Genomic DNA, 19,958 nt, shown 5'->3' with positions numbered 1-19,958 from the left:
ATAAATCCTACAAACTTTCATTTAAACACTTACAACTGCATTTTCCATTAGAAATAAATAAAATTAGCATGGGTGTACTGAAAATTCGACATTTTTTTAAAATGACCCATATTCAATACTCGTACTCTTAATTCCTGTTGTGATCACAAACAACATCAGTTAGTTTACTAGAATAATTCCTTACTCACCTTCAGTATCGCTTTTCCTTTTTCTGCAAGAGCCTATTTTTAACCAGAGATCCATGATGGTTAATGTAATCGAGAAACATCACCCGTTGAGATGCTGAGTTATATTCGGAAAGAATAATTTAAAAGGAACGATGACAAGTTATCCAAATCAAGGTTGAGACAGAAAAGACAAATGACTATATTTCGTACTTAATTACTAGTACCATAAACAAATACACAAAAAAAATAATTCAGTGTAGAAATTTTAGTGAGGCAATTGCCTCACTTGCCTCAATGGTAGTTACGGCCTTGCATAATTCCCCAAAAAGTCTACGTCATAAATATAATTTATATTCGTTAGACTAGATGTGCATGATAATTCTACTTTCGTTTTATAATAACCAAATGTTCAAGCGATCATCAGCCATAGAATGATATAAACCGTTTGAAAAAAAATGATCATTAACTATGATAACTGATAACTTTATATCTGGAATATGAAAATAAAATTAACTATAACATTTGAATAAGGGTTATTTGGAGAGGACAGGAAATGAATAATTTGAATAGAGTAGAACATAAGAATACCCTTGTACATGTATGATGTTTATAGTTTGTTTTCGTGTTGTGCCGTTTCACTACTGTCTCAGGTAAGAGGAGGGTTGGCGCCTTCAAACATGTTTTACCCCGCCACATTCTATGTGTGCCGGTCCCAAGTCAGGAGCCTGTATGTAGTTCAATAGTTGTCGTTGGTTCATGTCTGTCATATTCGTTTTCCGTAAATTGTTTTGTTACAAAATAAGCCGTTCGTTTTCTCAATTGAATTGTTTTATATTTTTAATGTCGGGGCCTTTTATATCCGACATCACGGTATGGGTTTTTTCTCATTGTTGTAGGCCGTACGATTACTTATAATTGCTTTCATCCACTTCATTTGAACTTTGGTGGATAGTTGTCTCATTGGCAATCATACCAAATTTTCTTATTTTTATAACGATTCAAATATAAACACAAGAAACCAAGACCATTTCCTCGTGTATAACAATGCTGAACACAATAACCCCTAGCACCCACTTTGAACACAAAGCTTTTGTTTAAACAGTCCCTGAGTATTATTGTGTTTCAGACGGACGGATGGATCAACGAAGTCTATTTCTAAATCCCAAGAACGATGGGGTCAATAATTGATTTTGTCGTCTTTGGTTTAACTAATGAATGTGAACATTTAATATTACAGAAAGAACATAATAAACAAGACGCACACAAACAGCGACATTTATTTAAAAATATCAAACACAAGCGTCATCATGTATAAAGTCATCTGTTTGCTTCATTGGAAAGTAATACGTATATGATTTATTAACACAAGAATGGTTAAAGAAGTATTGTACACTATATCTTCACGATTTATCGCTTTATTGTTATCTCTTTAATCCCATCCCAATTATCCATATTCTATGTATGTTGATTTGGAGAGTTTTCTTAATGGTGCCAATGTTACATGTAAATGGGCATTCATTCAGAAATGAACTTTTATCTTATTTCATAACATTATTTCTTATTTCTAATATCTATATAGACTGATTACATAACCATACGGACACTATGTTGAACCTCTCAATACGCCGGTTATGAATTGTTTCATGATAAGATAAAAACACACTCTGTTCTACTTAAAAGTTGTATCCTTTTGCTACAAATTATTAAATGGAAACAAAGATGGTATTTTGGTAAAGGACTATTATACACCATGATAACAAATACTTCAAATTCTTATGACTGAAAAAGGTAGTAATTCGTAATTTAATTTCGTACGTCCGAAACGCTCTGCTTTCATTAGGAACGTTCAAAATTAAACATTTAAAAGCAAGAAATGTATAAATACTTAGAAAAGTTTAGAGCTATGTTCTAATATTTGTCGCTCAATAAGATCATATTCCCCTAACCTATATAGAAATTGCTGATTTAAGCAAAACAATTACAAGACGCTGACTTATAAATCGTAGCCTTTCTATGTAATGCAATGAAACGACAGACTGATGTAAAGCATAACAAGAAAATATATGCCATACTGTCCCTAAAATCAACTGCTTTTCAACATTTCTAAAGTTTTCTTCATCAAATGATGAATTAAATACTTGAATATAACATACCTATTTGTTTTAAAGTATTTCTTTTTCATTAGTTATAGCAATGAAATAACAGTAAATATGATCCTATTATTTTGGTATATGTCTCCGTGGTAATTTTACCAAATCTCCTTACATTTTGTTTTTATAACAGGTCGAAATTACACATAGTTGTAACAGTTTGACGAATACATGCATATTAATATAAAAAAATAAGAGCATACAGTACCACACACCGATATGAAAAAAATACTTCAGCAGGGAATGTACTTTATAACTAGCTAGGTAGTCGCTGGTGAAAAAATTTGTGGGCGACGATTATGCTGAATGTTGATTAAGCCAAAATCTGTCAAAAATTTAAAAAATTGAAAATATCTTGCAACAATTTCGAATGACGTCACACTCAAATTGGCACTAAGCCGGAACAAATCACTAAATTTTTAAAGGTCAGGTAGTTTAAAAAAATGTGTTAATATTCGAAACATACAAATGTTCATTTTCGGTTCCGCTAGCAAGCAAGCTAACCAAAACTATTACCTTTACCTACACACTCAAGTCATTGTGCTGTAAAAAAAATATCAGCTAGTCGCAATAGTACTATGTAAATATTTTCTAAGACCTTTCAACCCCACATGATTATCCAATGATATGGACATCTTTTATCGGATAAGAGCCTGTTTTTGTCACATTTTAGAGCTGCTGCATTCCACGCACACTCTATGACAATAACTAGTGAGGTTCCTGTTTTATCTATCTTGTTAAATATATCTTTTGCCGATCGATTGATGTATCGAGATCTTGAAAACCAACCGCTGCCAATCGAATATCTCACGGAAATTTTTTTCAATTGCTCTTTAGCTCTTGATATATTCATGACCTGATGATTCTTGTCCACACTCGTCACTAACAGGTTTCTTCCATGTTTCCATAATAGCATGTGTCCTCCTTTGACACTCATCATATGCTTTGTTTGGCCTTTTATGGGGTTATAGGTGACAACAATCCAATCCCTCCAGAAGTACTTTCCAGAAAGCAAATTGAATAGTTCAGTGGCAAATTGACTATTCGGTTTACCATAGTTTTTGGCGGAATATTCATCAATATCCTTTTTGGATTTGGCGAAATAAACTTTTATACACTGATCGTCAATGTCTTTGAACTTTTCTCGAACCTCCTCTGTTCTATTTATCCATTGTGACTTCATAAAATTTGCATTATGATCATATTTGTAGGAAAAAAGATAGGCCAACTCTATTTTAATAGCCTGCAAGAGAAGCTGCATAACTCCGCGAAGAAATAACTGTGTCTTTGTGCGATCACTGTCAGTATAACGCAAAACAGAAGTACCCAGATCTTCTTGAAACGTACCTTGTTTGTTGAGAATGGATTGGTACAATTTCGTGCCGCTATTCTGGTAATCACTTTCATAATTCGAAATATAAATCTTCTTTCTATTTTCCGCAGCAACAGTTGGAACAATATACAGATATCTATATTCTCGTGCCATTGCCTTTATCCTTTGTTCAATCTGCCCGAAATTGACTTGCACGACGTTCCACTTAATCATCTGTTCGATAGTGTCGAATCGCTTATCCATTTGATCAAAACGTGAATCAATATATTTCATCATCTGTTTCATGTAGGCCAACTCAGCAGATTCGGTTTGAAAAATTGCGGTTATGAAACTCATGAAGGGACCTATTGCACCAAGGTAAGGACCAAGACTTTTCCCTATCCTTTTCAAGAAATCTTCAAATTCCTTGTTTTTAATCATTTCGGCTATACTTTTTCCAGCTTCAAGCCCTTTATTCACCGTTTCTATGTCATCCACAGATATGCTGTGTACAGGTGGGCAAATAATAAAAAAATAGTCACCGTGAAGAACCATATCGATGTAAACACTGGAATAATGAAAATGATAAATAAGATAAACATAGGAAAATAAATCAATAAATAAGTCATCTAATTTAGAAGGAAAATGGTGATTCCCATTTAATTCAGGTTAAAACGAGTTAAAAAAGATAGAAAGATATACCAAAGACTGCTATGACATTTTTATGGTAATAATGAAAGGAAATGTCTAGTGTCATAACATAACATTATCACGGCTGTCATTCGGTATATCGAGAAAAATGATCGTGAAAGAATAAATAACGGTGGTTAAGTATTTCGATTGGATCGTGAAAGATCTGGTATTGGATCGTGAAGGAAATCTTATCGAGAAGACGTAAGCAACGTTAGTAAATAATCTAATTTAATCAATTATGACAAATATTGGAAAAAAAAACTGTCTGTCAAAATGGTTCAACATTATGATCAGAATACGAGAAAAATCAAGGCTTAAAAGTACAACGTTTTTATAAAACTACAGTAAGCTGATTGCTCATCGAAATTTAAGAAAAATAAAAATGTAAACAAACATGATTTTTTTATCAAATTTTTAATGCATAAACTACTTTTCTCTTAAAAATATCGTTCAATGTTACTGTTTGAAATAGTTCTTAAAGTTATTTTGATTAAGTTTATTCATAAACATTGTAAAAATTGTAATATTTGTAAACATTTGATATTTCAAATCGTGAAAGAGCGGGTACCGCATTTTGATGATAGTGCAAAGGATCATCAAAGATCTGCTTATTCGTTATTGCAAAAAATCTACGAAAACGATCAAATCTTTCTTTCAACAAATGATAATTTATATTTATAATTGGCAAACCAACAGATTGGATATGTATGACTTATTCCGCTTCACTTTTGTATTTGATTTGATTTTTTGATTTTTGGTGTTTTAACGCCACTTTTAAGCACCGCTTTTGGGCTATTTCGTGGCGGCCAGTTTTTATTGGTGAAGGAAGCCGGAGTGCCCGGAGAAAACCACCGACCTTCGATAGGAAAACTGATAATCCTAGTCAATTAAGATTGGAGTCGAGTGCACCCGCACGAGCGGGGTTCGAACTCACAACCTCAGTGTTTACTGGCTAGTGATTACAGTAGTAACTACTTACACCACTCGGCCACCGAGGCCCCTCTTTTATTTTTGAATAGGGCTATGATTGTTCAATGCAATTGTGTCTGCTTATTTGATAACACCACACCGACTAGTTTTCTTATAACAATATATGTCCGTCTGTCCGTCCTGTATAACTTTTATGTCGTTTCAAAAGTTAAGACTGGGTCGTCTGATTTCCATTAATCTTTATGCACAGTCATATCTATAAAACGAAGATCCTTGTTGATTTTTGTAAAAAAAAACATTGTTTAAAATAATCTTAGGAAAACAACTGTTATATTGCTGACTTGGCACAGGCATTTTCCAAACAAAATTGTGGGTTAAATCTGGTTTTCTAGCTAGCTAATACGCTCACTTGCATGACATTTGTTAAATGTTCCGTAAAATGACTAAACTGGGTGATCAACCCAAACAGTCATTGGTTAACGTGGTCATATCTAGGATTCAGCAGCCAGAACTGTGTAAAAATACATTACAGACATACAACGCAACTGAATTTAACGTTCAAACACACTTACAATTTAATCAAACAAAGACGCCAACAAAAAAGCTTTTTAAATTTGCAGTTGATAATACAGTCAGAATAGTAAAGCATAATATCAGAGATCCTTGAGTGTCATGTAAATATAAATATTTTCATATGCCGGAGATTTTATCTGGTGCTCACCAGTTTGAAAAATCGTGCATACGACTTTTTAGCTCGTGCACACGACTTTCAAACTTGTGCGCATGGCTTTCAAACTGGTGCGCACGACTTTGAAAATCGTGAACATCAGTTTTAAATGTCGTGCGCAGGAGATTTAAAGTCGTGCGCAGGAGATTTAAAGTCGTGCGCACCAGATAAAAACTCCGGCAAACGAAATAATTATATTTACATGGCAGTTAAGGGGCTCCTTCCTTACATAATGACATATACACTTTCCCGATAAATACAAAATAAGTTAAATATATATACAAGGGTATACAAAATGAAAACAACACTATTAAAACCTCATGTGTCCGAATCGCATCTCTGGACCCTGTCGCATAAGGAAGGCCAAAAGACAAAAACCTGAAAGCTGGATGTACATGTACCGAACCACGTCAAGAGGCATACGATCAAATGGAACATAATAGTACAACGACAAATAAAGGTAAAACTGTAAAGTAGATAAAATGCTACACAGAGTCAGCACCTAAAATGCCTAACTCAAGACCGTCCTGTATTATTTGTTAAGTAAACACGGAATATCTATCTATTAGGTCTTGATACTTTCCAATGAACATTTTGAACAAAACTTTGGATCATTAATTTTTGCTCAGGCACTGATAACGTTTTACAAACTCTTAATAGCAGCTGCAAGCTCCTGAAAATCGTATGAATTGAGAAATGTATACTCTATACGCGGATGAAGTTGGTACATTGCTGCTAAGGTGAGGACAATTTATTATTTCAAAATTAAAATCATACCGATTTTCATAGACTCTGGTATTGAGATGACCTCTGTAGTCAATTCGGGGTATATGTCTGAACATGAGGCAGCGGAAGCTGTATATGTGGTGGTTGTAATCTCTAGTTCATGAGAATTATTTGGGACCAAATCAGAAAAGTTTATATTGTTAATAAAAGGAACATCTTCAATACACATGTATGTAAAATTAATGATATAGCTTCTTTGATATGACCCTTACAAAAACAAAAACGTACACATTAAGATATTTCCAGCGAAAGACCACCAGACCCCCTCTGCTTCACTCATTCGTGGATGCATTTAGCATTATATATACAAAGATATCGTTTATTATTATGATTTTAAAACGAAAATATGTACGTTTTGGGGGGAAAGGGTACATAGGTATTTACAGTTTAAAGAAAGTCTCTTAGGCGTCATAAGATAGCTTACTTTACAATAACTTAAACAAATATATGCTTTATCTATACTTTTATGTGATATTAAGTGGTAATTGGCTTCTTTCTATTATACTTAGTCTTTCTTTTGGTGACATTAACAGCTTACCTATCACTGATTTAAAAATGGTTTCATGGTAAGTTTCCATGAAAATAGTTAACAAAGCGACTACTTTTGGTTAACAAAATAAAACACATTTTTGTTGACGTTTTCAAGATCAGATTCTTCTCAACCTAATGTAGAATATCAAATGTCATTATCATGTACAACTATGGAGATGTAACTAAATATTCATTAATTTAAAAAATCCATGGAAAATAACTGCTTTAAAATGTTTAGGAATGCTTCAAACGAAATATTTATCTTAAAGCACCAAACATATTGCCCCATGTTTTTTAATTGATTGATTGAGAGATTGGTTGTTGGTTGCTTAACGTCTTGTTGGAAATGTTTCACGATTATTCAGAACAAATAAACAATATATACAAAGGTAGGTCCTGTTAAAGGGGTCGACCAGCGTGAAGGGTGAATAGTTTGTACAGCCACTCGGAAAGAGAGTAAATCGGATAGGGACAGACATTTAGCATTTAACAAGGACAACAAAGGACCCCTCAAAGAGTTGTCGTTGCACTCTTTCTCACGAGGCATTCGATATCAGGTCCCCATTATGACTGGACGTGGCTGCGAATTTATACATCCCGCACAACCAAAACGGACGTCTCACTTTGGCAAGAGTTTTATTGATGTCGAAATAACACCAATAGTGACTATTTCTATTCCCCAGTCACCCTTGGGATTCATGTTTTTACTTTCTGGTACGGTTTCAGAGGGGAAGGGTTCACACACAGGCATAGTTATAATAATTAAAACTTTGTACACAAATAAGTTTATATGATAAATAATGCAGGAATTATTAGAGAAGAAATGTTTTGTAACTTGAGTTCTAGAAAAAGCTAATCCATGAGTTTTAAGGTAACCAGTTTGATAAAAGCTTAAAAATATTTGTAATCAATTCACGTACCTCTAAATGTTTCACGCAATAATATTTGTGATAAATTGTTTAATACACGAATTATAAAAGATATTGACTTATATCCTTTAAATCGCTTTAAGAATAGAAATATTAAATAACATATAAATGATCGGGTGTATTCCTGAAATGTTACTTTATAGGGTAGCGGGACACAACAAAATCCATATTGTTTTCAAATGCCTACTGACACCAACTCTATTTTTTCTTTAAAATACCTTAAAAGTCCTTTCTTCTATTTATCAGTTGAACTTCTACTTGTTTTGATTCGAGCGCAAGTGATGAGTCGTGTGTAAACGAAACATGCGTCTGGCTCGTCAAATTATAAGCTCGGTATCTTTGATGATTTTAAAAACATTCATACGGCAAAGGAGGTGATACATATATTAAAAGAAAAAACATTATTTGGCCCCTGCAATTGCAAAAAAATATATAAATATAAATTGTCGGCATTCCTATGGGACGAACTGTTCGCCTCTCTTTCTCGACCTCTTCTTATTTTCATATGAGTCGGAATTCCTTTAGACACTTGTCAAACACAAGGAGATCAAAGAAGCCAGATCATTTAATTTCACATTCGGATATATTAATGATGTTCTTTCTATTAACAATACAAACTTTTCTGATTGGGATCCATTAATATATCCTTCAAAACTATAAATTAAAGAGACAACGGACACGGCTTCCTCTGCCTCATTTGTTTTACTTATACCTCGAATTTGACACCAGCAGTCATCTCAGTACCAGAATTTATGACAAACGAAACGATTTTATTTTGAAAACTATAAATTTCCCCCACCTTAGCGGCAATATACCAACTTCCCCTGCATATGGGATATACATTTTCAAACTCATTCGATATTCAAGAGCTTGCAGCTGCTACTCAGACTTTGAAAAACGTCACCAATGTCTTAGCAGAAAGTTGAAGAACCAGGGTTATGTCAATGAAAGTCTCGTCCTTTTTCTAAAAAAAGTTCATCGGAAGATACCTAGACCTTGTTGATAAATATTCCGTATCAACTTCATAAATAATACATAATGGTCTTGAAGTATAGATTCTAGGTACTGACGTTGTTTATCATCATAATTACGTGTTATAGTTTGTTTTTTGTTTTTTTGTATTTGTATATTTTTAATCATTACTGTTTAGTCAATTTTTGGTAATCTCCGTTTGGTGAGGCTCGGTATTTATACATCCCGCCATTATGTTAATGTGCTATGGTCACTTTTTGTATTCTTGTCTTTCATTTTTGCTTATGTGCTTTGTCTATAGAATGTCAATATGCCATTTTGTTATTCTTTTTTGACAAAGTTATTTGTTTTTATAGTGATTAAGATTATAGCACAATGTTGACTGCTGTACCCCAATTTTTGACATTTGTACCTATATTATGTCTGTTTGTTTTGTTCACACATTGTTGTCAATATGACGGAATTTTATCCGACGGTCATAAAAGTGAGACGTTTAGCTAGCCATAAAACCAGGTTTAATCCACCATTTTCTACATAAGGAAATGCCTGTACCAAGTCAGGAATATGACAGTTGTTTCCATTCGTTTGATGTGTTAGAGCTTTTGATTTTGCCATTTGATAAGGGACTTTCCGTTTTGAATTTTCCTTGGAGTTCGGAATTTTTGTTATTTTATTTTTTGTAAATACACATATTTGATTAGAAAAGTTTGTTGTACCTTTTTTCCCGTATATGCCTTAAATCGATTACATTACACCAACTTGATAATTATTAGTTTGGCTGTGTATCCAATTTAATAATTTATGGAAAATGCATTGCCCTGTATCCCATTTTTGTTACTAGAATATAACAATCAAGGGGGTTGTCACACTGATTGCATGTCCGCTTGTATCCACCCCATGGACATATTTTCAAAAAGGATTGCCATACTGAAGTTTATTGTAAGATTTTCTGCATGTACTATGTTCGTATCCGTGTCTGATTAAAAATGAAGTGCTTAAGTTTTGGAGCAAAATATATGTTGTTGTTGACTTATTCATATACATTTTACTTGTTTATCTCTTTGTTGATTTGTTTTTATGTTTAAATGCATAAGCAAAATTACATTTGTCTGACGTCCTACCTTCTTGCTATAAAACGGCAAACGAAGAATATTTCAACTGTGTCCTGAAAACATTATTGATTAAGAAAACGTCTATTTATTGCAAAAAAATCTTAACATACGATATGTGTTATTGCAAAATATAAAATAAGTGAAAAAATGTAATCTAAATGCATTGGTCAACAGTTATGCCTTTGTTGTAAAATAAATGGGTCAAATCTAAAACTGATATCACATTGTATGAATATAAACAGATAGTAAATGAACTATATGAAGTATCCGTAATATTTGATAATTTCTTTATAAATGTGGTCCAACATATTGAGAGTGATCCAGTTGAAGGTATGAACAACATCCAAGTATATGTATGATAAGGCGAGTGACATTTTTCAAAAAGACGCTTGGTTAACGACTTTAATGCATCAACCTAGCATACGGCTATACTATATATTATTCAAAAGCTGATTATCTGTACTTTCTGTTTTGTAAGGTCGTTAATAATTCATACAGTGCTATCTGCATTAAATCAAGGTCAAAATTCTAGATTGAACGTTCCTAAATTTTGAAAGAATAAAAGAAAAATGCCCTTTACTGGTTTTTATTATAAAAAAAATTCATAAAATTGTGCTAAAAGCAATATATTTCTTGTGGTATCAATATTTATATGTAAAACATAAAATTAATTTATCGTTTCTAGGTCAAAGGATTTTTTTCATCATTTTCAACTGTGATTAATATAACATTGGTCAGGATCAGCCTTTTAATGCAGCTTTTGCATTTACTCTTAATACAGCTATCTGTAAATAGGTATCATTTTGCTTTCTTTTTTTTTCCAGATGACACTTCGATTGTTTGTAAATATCAGGAGAAAAAATTTACCACATTTGAAAAAGGGGTTATAAAAGTGCTTCAATGGATATACAAGGTATTTACAGTGAAAATAAGTTTTTCGATGTCGAAAGTAAAAGACATGTTGAGAAGTTTATTCTCGTGTAATATTCGTGTGAAAACTGTTTGCTTGACGCGCTTTTTAATCACAAAACCGGCTAATTTCTTTATGTTTGCACACTATTACATACAATATTGGTTGTTTTATCAAATATGACTAAATATTAATCAAGTCAACAACAGAGAGTTTTACGCAAAACAAAAATCCATGAACATAAGTTGGTTTAGATGATATACCTAATAAAAAAGCATGATAAGTTCAACCATATTTCACATTTCTCACAATTGTCTCAATATTCAAGCTTAAGCATAACTTCATTGTAACAACATATATAATAAGTGTACAGGAATTATCTTTTAAAATGACAATTGTCATTCAATGCGTTCCAGATGATCCATTAAAATAACACATTGGTTTCTTGAATGCCTTAAATGAGAATATTATGTGGCACATCTACCATACAATTTAAATGCAAACATCATGGCCAAGTAAAAAAGAGGCAAAAAAAATCCAAAGGGACATTCAAACTCATAGGTCGAGAAGAAACTGACAACGCCATGGCAAAAAAAAAAGATCAAAAGGCAAACCAAATATTTACAAAGGACGACTTAAGAAACGAAAGACTGAGCAACACGAACCCCTCCAAAAACCGGTGTGATCTCAGGTGCTCCGAAACGAAAAGGTAAGCAGATCCTGCTCCACATGTTCAACCCGTCATGTTGATCATTTAAGTACAAATCCGTTGATAAATTTAATTCGATAGGACACATTCGGGAAAAGAAAGACGGGATTGTGAGGAGTAAATTTGAAAAAAATGGTCCTAAAACAAATTTATCTTTCAGTTTCAATAATGAAAATTTACTTGTTACATTAAGCTGTAATAAACAGTAATATCAAATGTGCTATGTTTTTTTAAAGGTCGCTTACTTTTAGAAAACGTTCATGATGCTGATTATTTGAATTGATGGCTAGACACCTTCACAGTTATTTTTTCTGCTGGTCATTGGCCATTGCACGATTCTGTTGAAGCAACCAAGATAATAATTTTCTAATTTGTATAAGAGAAATATTTGAAATTCAACTTTTCATTATTTACTTTACTAACTATGAAATTATCTATTTGTGTACTTATTTTTTGGTGGGTAAGCTTTACATATATAAATAAGTCCTTCATTTCTTGTAATGCTACTCATGTAACTACCAACAAAATAACAAGAAAAGAAGAAAGAGATTTTCTCAAGTGAGCAATTAATATACATATTGAAATATCTAAGTTTCGCCCCCCCCCCCCCCTTAAATTCCCCCTTTAAGCATTAATATCGCGTGTATTATTTCCTTCTTTTTTTTTGGCATTTTAAAAATCTCTGCTTCTTTAACCTAATATTGACTACATACAACCTTTTTTAGTGTAGAATAGATAACACGCTATCTTTTTACAGATGGTGGTATTTTTGATTGGCTGTTTAATTATCATAATTGTGATTGCAGTAATTGCAGTGACTACATTGTGTATTAACCTCTGTTCTAAAACGTTTCCATATTTCAATACATAATTCTATTATTCAGAATACAGAATATGCAAAAAAGAGACCATTTGTAAAATAAGAAATTGTCCATCCTTGACCTTTTCATCGTGATTTGATGGAAATTGCAAAGTACGAATATTTGACGACCGGGCAAAAAAGATAGTACAAATGATATGCTTTCGAAATGGTATATGATTTAGCCGTATGTCAGGTGGATGCATTTAACATTTTCTGGTTAATGTCACTCGTCTATACTAGCCTAAATGCGACCACTCTATAAAATATACTCAAACCAATTAAAATGTTTCATACAAATTATGATATTCGCATATAACACCAGGAGGAATAAATTGTGAGTCTGAAAACTAACGTTTTCCTTTGGCATTAAGGCTCAATACATTGTAAATCCGCATTGAATTTCAAATTTTACACCTAAAAGTACCAAAATGATAATTGTAGTGATAGGAATCAGAGAGTGGTTGATTATTGCAATCCTCGTGAATGAATGTACTTAAAATGAAGAAAACGCACAATTTCAAACTTAATCAAGTTGAAAATATGCTTTGATTAAAATATACATCAAAAGTCTAAAAAAATCTTTTGACCAGTAGAAATACACAATTCATTATGTGACAAAAAATGCTCAATAGTTATCCTCCATTAGTTTAAAATGCAGATAAATTTATAATGTAGTTATTCCAACTGTAATCGACTTTAACACGACCGATACGACTAATGGAGAAGGAACTGTGTATCCTAACGGAGCACCGTACTGTTCTTTTTTTTTCTCCTTTGGACATGCAAGTGTCTGGGTTTTTTTCGTGTTATGATTTTTGATTATCCCTTTTTGTCTCTTTCCGATTTAGTCTTTGTTAACAAAAGTTACGGAAGTTGTTAATTAAAACAATGTGTACCATGTAACTACAATACTGATCAAACACATTTAGTCTGATATTTTTGGATCTGATAATTGTAATTGATTCCCAATAGTTTTAGAATATTCGAAAAAATTCGGTACTACATTACAAAGCTACAGAACTTTATGTAGTTAATCCAAATCTTATGAGGTCGGCAGCAACTGTCCTGGATAATCGATTTATAAATTTGTAAATCGATGGCTCCAAATAAGAAGCTTCCCATATGTATGGAACAATTATCATATTCATTTTATAAATGAGCCAACTATAACCGAAGACAAGTAAACTTTAGACCCACTTCTACAAATAATAGTTTCCTGAATTTTTATCAATTCCAGACCAATATCTTAACTATCGGATATTGAAAAGCCTGTAGAGGTGTGCATTTTTGTAATACCTTTAATTTAAAATCACACATTCCCTATAATTAGAATTTCAATTTTGATCTAATCCCGGTGATTCGACAGTAAACAAACTTAGTATTTTGAACTAAGTTTTACTATGCGTATTGCTGTGTCTTTGTTTATTCTACATTGGTTAGAGGTATAGAGTGAGGGTTGAGACATCACAAAACATGTTTAATCCCGCATTTTGTGCGCCTGTCCTAAGTCAGGAACCTCTAGCCTTTGTAAGTCTTGTATGTTTTTTTTTTTTTTTTTTTTTTAATTTTGGTTCATTCATATGTTTCGGAGTTTAGTGTGACGTCCATTTTCGCTGAACTAGTTAGATTTTTGTTTAGGGGCCAGCTGAAGCCCGCCTCTGGGTGCGGGATTTTCTCGATATCTTGAAGACCCTTTGGTGGCCTTGGGCTGTTTTCTGCTCTTTGGTCAGGTTGTTGTCTCTTTGACACATTCACCGTTTCCATTATCAATTTTATTAAAATCATTAAGCGCTGTATAAAGCAGTAATAAAAAAATAAGTCATCTGGATTGTTAACTTGTTTTGAAAGCGGATCGATTTCCGGAAAACAACTCGTCATAAATGAAGAAACACCAAACATAAATCAATTCAGTTCCTCGTGTATCTATATTTGGCCCAGTTTATTACAAAAAAAAAACAAGCTATTGATAAGAAAAAATAGAATGAATTTCATAACAGTGTGGTCATGGACACTTGAAACTTAAATGATATCGTGTCGGTCACTGACTGTCGACAACAAAGACTTCACGCAATTACAGTATGTCAGGGGCCTCTCAATGGGGATATACATAATTACTATTTTACACATGTCCATTCATAAAATGATTTTTTTTACATGAAAGTTTATAGGAATTTGTTTTGAATATATCTATATACTGACAGCAAAAAAGTTTCTTTTGAAAGAATGAGTATATTCAGAGGTGATATCACAAAGTAATCAAGAGAAAAAAGTAGGAAAAATTCTTTTCTGTCAATAAGTGAAGAATTAAGTAGGGTGTCAGTTATAGACAAGTAGTCCATCATGCATTCAAAATCGTTCAGTTGATTGGTCAATCGCCAAAATAAAAAAAAAATGCTTTATTTGTAAACAAACACTATTACATGCATTGACGGGGTCATAAGTATGCTAAATAATACATGTCCGAATAAAGAAATGTGCCCGACCTGATTAATGTAGCTATTCTGTTGATTTGAAAAACGATTGGACGGATCATAGCGATTTAATTTAGAATTGTTCTTAATTCTTTTAATTTGTGTTTCAGTATCTTTCCTTGAATTAAATGTGTTCACAATACCTTGTATACTAGAATGATTAAACGAGTGCAACCAGCTTATGTGAAATACCACCACATCATAGTACGTCACATCCGGTTGCATACGAAAATAGGTCGAAAAAAATATTCCCTTGAATTTGACAGTTGTAGGTAATTGATCGTACATTTCATTGCAGTAAAACATTTCTGGGTCATAAACATATATCTTGGGTATTTCAAAGCACCATTATTTTTTTATTTGGGGTTTCTATAGAATATTTTGGAAACTTGAGGTTACATGGTTACTAACGCTTGTACACAGGTTAAAAAAGGGGGAAAATTTAATTGGTTAACTTCCAGTGATGGTTATTTTCTTATATGCAATGAAATGTTATGTGAAAGTTTTTCTATAGTACTGGACAGGATAAAACTTTACTCATGCCAAGTATTTTTTTTATTTGAAAGACTAATAGGGAAAAACCAATGGTGGTATTACACCTAATATGGGAAGCTGTACATGCTCCTTTGACCTTGTGAGTACTCTCATGTGTTATAATTTCTTGCTATTTAAGTGAAATATAACAAATAATGAAATATTCTGAGTGGATTGAGTCTCCAAAACACATTTTATGAGAAAATTTCCTTGAAATAGGACTTTACCATGAATATTAGTTGACAGAACAACGCATACTTAGAGTTGTGGGGAGCTTTTTCTCCTTATTTCTTATATTCTGCTATACTAGAAAATTTTTCCTAAGAAATACTTTAATAAATATATAGTTTTAAGTAAATGAAATTATTTTTAAGGCAGTAACAACAAATTATTCACCAAAAGAGAAGCTTTGTATGTCCCTCTCTGGAACGCGGCGTAAATTTAAGTTTTACGTAAGGACTTATTGAAACCTCCTTCGAGACAGTAAACTTTTATACGGATAGTTCATTCAGCTTGAATACTTCAATTAATCATTTATTATAACATTTCTATTATAAATGAGTGAAAGTTACCCCAAAATTTTTATTTATTGGCCTAAAAGTAGAAATTTTTAGGAAATGAGAGATATAAATGGACCAAAAGAGACCATATAAGAAAGACACAGAGGTCCATTAGTAGTATTTATCATCCTAAAGTCATTTTTTGTATCATATTCAACTGTTTGTAGGCAGATGAGATAAATATTGGATCATTTATTGGTCCACACTATATTCTATCATGATGCGGCTTGGTTTGGATTTTTCGAAGAAATTTTGCTCGAATCGCTGTAGATGTCGTCTTACATTATACTAGATTTTTCTCAAACTATTGAACTGATTAAGACAAAACTTGACAGGAATGCTTGAAATAACAAGTATTACAAAGGAAAAAAGTCACATTCAGTTTATCTAACCAAAAAGTCTTCTTTAGGTGTAATACCACCAAATCATAGTACGTCACATCCGGTTGCATACGAAAATAGGTCGAAAAAAAATATTCCCTCGAATTTGACAGTTGTAGGTAATTGATCGTACATTTCATTGCAGTAAAACATTTCTGGGTCATAAACATATATCTTGGGTATTTCAAAGCACCATTATTTTTTTATTTGGGGTTTCTATAGAATATTTTGGAAACTTGAGGTTACATGGTTACTAAAGCTTGTACACAGGTTAAAAAAGGGGGAAAATTTGATTGGTTAACTTCCAGTAATGGTTATTTTCTTATATGCAATGAGATGTTATGTGAAATTTTTTCTATAGTACCGGACAAGATAAAACTTTACTCATGCCAAGTATTTCTTTATTTGAAACAAAGATAAATTCTGCACTTTTTTTTGAAAAGTGCAAATTTAACAAAGACTAAAAGGGGAAAATCAATGGCGGAATTACACCTTTAAAGGTTATTTTTACACTGTTACTGTTATGTTGACATAATAACCTGTACATTAACACGCGCTACAGTTGACCAGTTGAGTCTTGTGCACATGATTTATTATTCCAAAACAGTTGTAATGTGAACATATCATCAAATTCATGGATATATATTGAAACACAGAAACCGAAAAAGAAGTGAGTACAATTTCAAATTGTAAGGGACGACCATTCCTGATTCAGTTAAAATAAGTGAGGGGTGGCTATGCAAGAGGCTTTTGAAATCAGCATGAATAAAAATGCAAATAAACGTTTACGCAGAATTGTCTCAAATATGCGTCCTCAAATAACAAAAAAAAATAGTTGAGTAAGACCAAATTCATTGAAATTACCTGCTGAATTTGTAGTAAAAAAATATAGATCTCGTAACTTTTGTTAAATATGTTCAGGTATAACAAAATCTAAAATAAATATCAATGTTTCCACAAAAGCGACTCTTGACTCCAATCAACGTAAATTTGGCACACAAGACCGGATTTATATGCTTCTTAAAATTTTCACGAGTTATTTTTTGTAAGAATGATATTTAAATGTTTACGGAAATCTGATCGTTGGAGTCTTCGATGGGAATTCAAATTTGTTCCGTGCAAAACATTATGCAGCCTAGAGGACTAAAATGATTTTTTATGAAGGCCCGGGGTTCTTATTACCAACAAAAGTAATCTTAGTATAAAAGGTGATCGTAGGTTACTCTACATCACCTCGTACGAATAAATGTTTTCTTATTTTTTTAAGGAGCCACAGAACGTTTGTGCAAGAAAAAACATAACGTTTTTTTTTCTCGATTACTTGGTGATATCTCCTCTGAATACACTCATTCAGTCATAAGAAACTTTGTGTTGTGAATATATAAAAATATTCAAAACAGATTCCTATAAACTTTCATGCAAAAACATTTATTTTATGAATGGACATGTGTAAAGATAGTAATTATGTATATCCCCATTGAGAGGCCCTTGACATACTGTAATTGCGTGAAGTCTTTGTTGTCGACAGCCAGTGATACACACGATAACATTAAATTACTATGTGTCCATGTCCACACTGTTATAAAATTCATTCTAAATGTCTTCCCCCATATCATTATCAATTGTCCTGTTGCTCCATTTCATTATCAGCGCCAAAACGTTATATATCGTCGGTGTGATCATTTACAAAATCAAATTGTTTATTATCTCGATTGTGATATTAGTTTTTTACGACGATTCATCAATAAATATACATGTTTTTCAATCTAGATTCTTTCACAAAATAAATCAAATTCATCAGAATCTGCTCCAGGGAAGAGTTTTATACAATCATATCAAAAGTGCACGGTTTTCCTATTATCTAGAAGGTCTTTGCAGTTGCTTTGAATTCGAAAATATTAACAAGACATGCTGAAATTAGAAAGTATCAGTTCAGGTTCCTCGAGTATCTATCATGTATCCAATTTTTGGGGAAATATGAACAAGCCATTGATTAGACATCTTCTCGATATTATTATTGAATGTTCCTGTCGCTTCATGTCAAATATCACTGATGTGATCATTTACACATCATAGTGTAAATTATCTCGAATGCGATATTATATTTTTGTCAACGATTCAATAATAATGATATCGAGAAGATATGTATTGTGTATAACCAATGGCGTGTTTAACCCGAATACATGTATGACAGAATTAATAAACCCCTTTAGAAATGATAAAAGAAAAAAAAACATCATCACTAACTGTCGCGTTACTTTACTTGATTTCTTATCATTAGGAACGATCAAAACGAAATATTTGAAAGCCAAGGATATATAAGTATCGAAACAAGTGAAGAGATATGAGCCAGTCCACATGGTCCATGCAATTATTAAAAAGGTACAAAAACGAAATAAATTACGAAATTCTAAAATGTGTGCATAACTATTGGTAGCAAACTAATGATCGACAAAACACCACTACTTTTCCTAATACGATTAAGCTGTAAGCTATATACACGTTTCAGTGCCTATGAACACCCTTTCTATTTTGGGGTTTTGTTCATGCTTGATTATGTTCTCTCAGGAAGAATTGGGGATAAGGTTCTCATCACTTACAACGCTGAAATTGATGTAGTTTAATGAAGGAAGCGGTTTGATTCCCGTCAAAGGACTGTTGATGTATGTAATATTCAATAACCTAATTTAAATTTCAGTTTCAAAAACACATGATGACATCATTTTTGCATTTATCCTTACGTTTAACTGTTGTATTTCTTTTTTTTTAACGCATAGGTAGATATGATGAAAAATGTTGACCTTTCCTCTCCATAGTGTCATAAATGGTTTTATTTCGGCTCAGTATATCATAACATTGTTCCGTGTAACAAATGATTTTACACTTGCCTAAGTACACCTATTCAAATATTTCTACGACTTTTTCCGTTTTAACTGACAAATTCGGGACAGAATTTACCATTTTATGGATGATTACAATATATCATTTTTTACGGATAAAATCGTTTTTCAAAAATATTTTGACGAACTTTAACGTGTCACGTAAAGTTGATCAAAAACACTTTTAGTACCTTTTCGCATGGAGTGGCTCATATATGACCAAAATAATAGACAAATCCATCGGAGGTCAACTTTGCCAGAGGGAATTTGAACCTTAGTTTCTAAATACTTTATTGATTTATAAACGGACAATTTAAGAAATGTTTGTTTTAAATCATTTCACT

General features: G+C 32.5%; 1 protein-coding gene across 1 annotated transcript; it reads right to left on the bottom strand.

The window, feature by feature from the left end:
• Nucleotides 1-1,442: 1,442 nt before the first annotated feature.
• Nucleotides 1,443-4,112, bottom strand: LOC127712689 (uncharacterized). The gene has a single exon (XM_052219288.1). The coding sequence runs from the start codon at nt 4,068-4,070 to the stop codon at nt 2,919-2,921; it is 1,152 nt and encodes a 383-aa protein (XP_052075248.1). The 5' UTR covers nt 4,071-4,112; the 3' UTR covers nt 1,443-2,918.
• Between the last annotated feature and the right edge of the window lie 15,846 nt (nt 4,113-19,958).

Source organism: Mytilus californianus, unplaced genomic scaffold (genome assembly GCF_021869535.1).
Source record: "Mytilus californianus isolate M0D057914Y unplaced genomic scaffold, xbMytCali1.0.p SCAF_8, whole genome shotgun sequence".
NCBI lineage: Eukaryota > Metazoa > Mollusca > Bivalvia > Mytilida > Mytilidae > Mytilus > Mytilus californianus.
This window is presented reverse-complemented; position numbering and strand designations above follow the sequence as displayed.

Coding starts and splice junctions, on each gene's coding strand:
- LOC127712689 (XM_052219288.1), bottom strand. CDS start 4,070: ATGATTAAAAACAAGGAATTTGAAGATTTCTTGAAAAGGATAGGGAAA.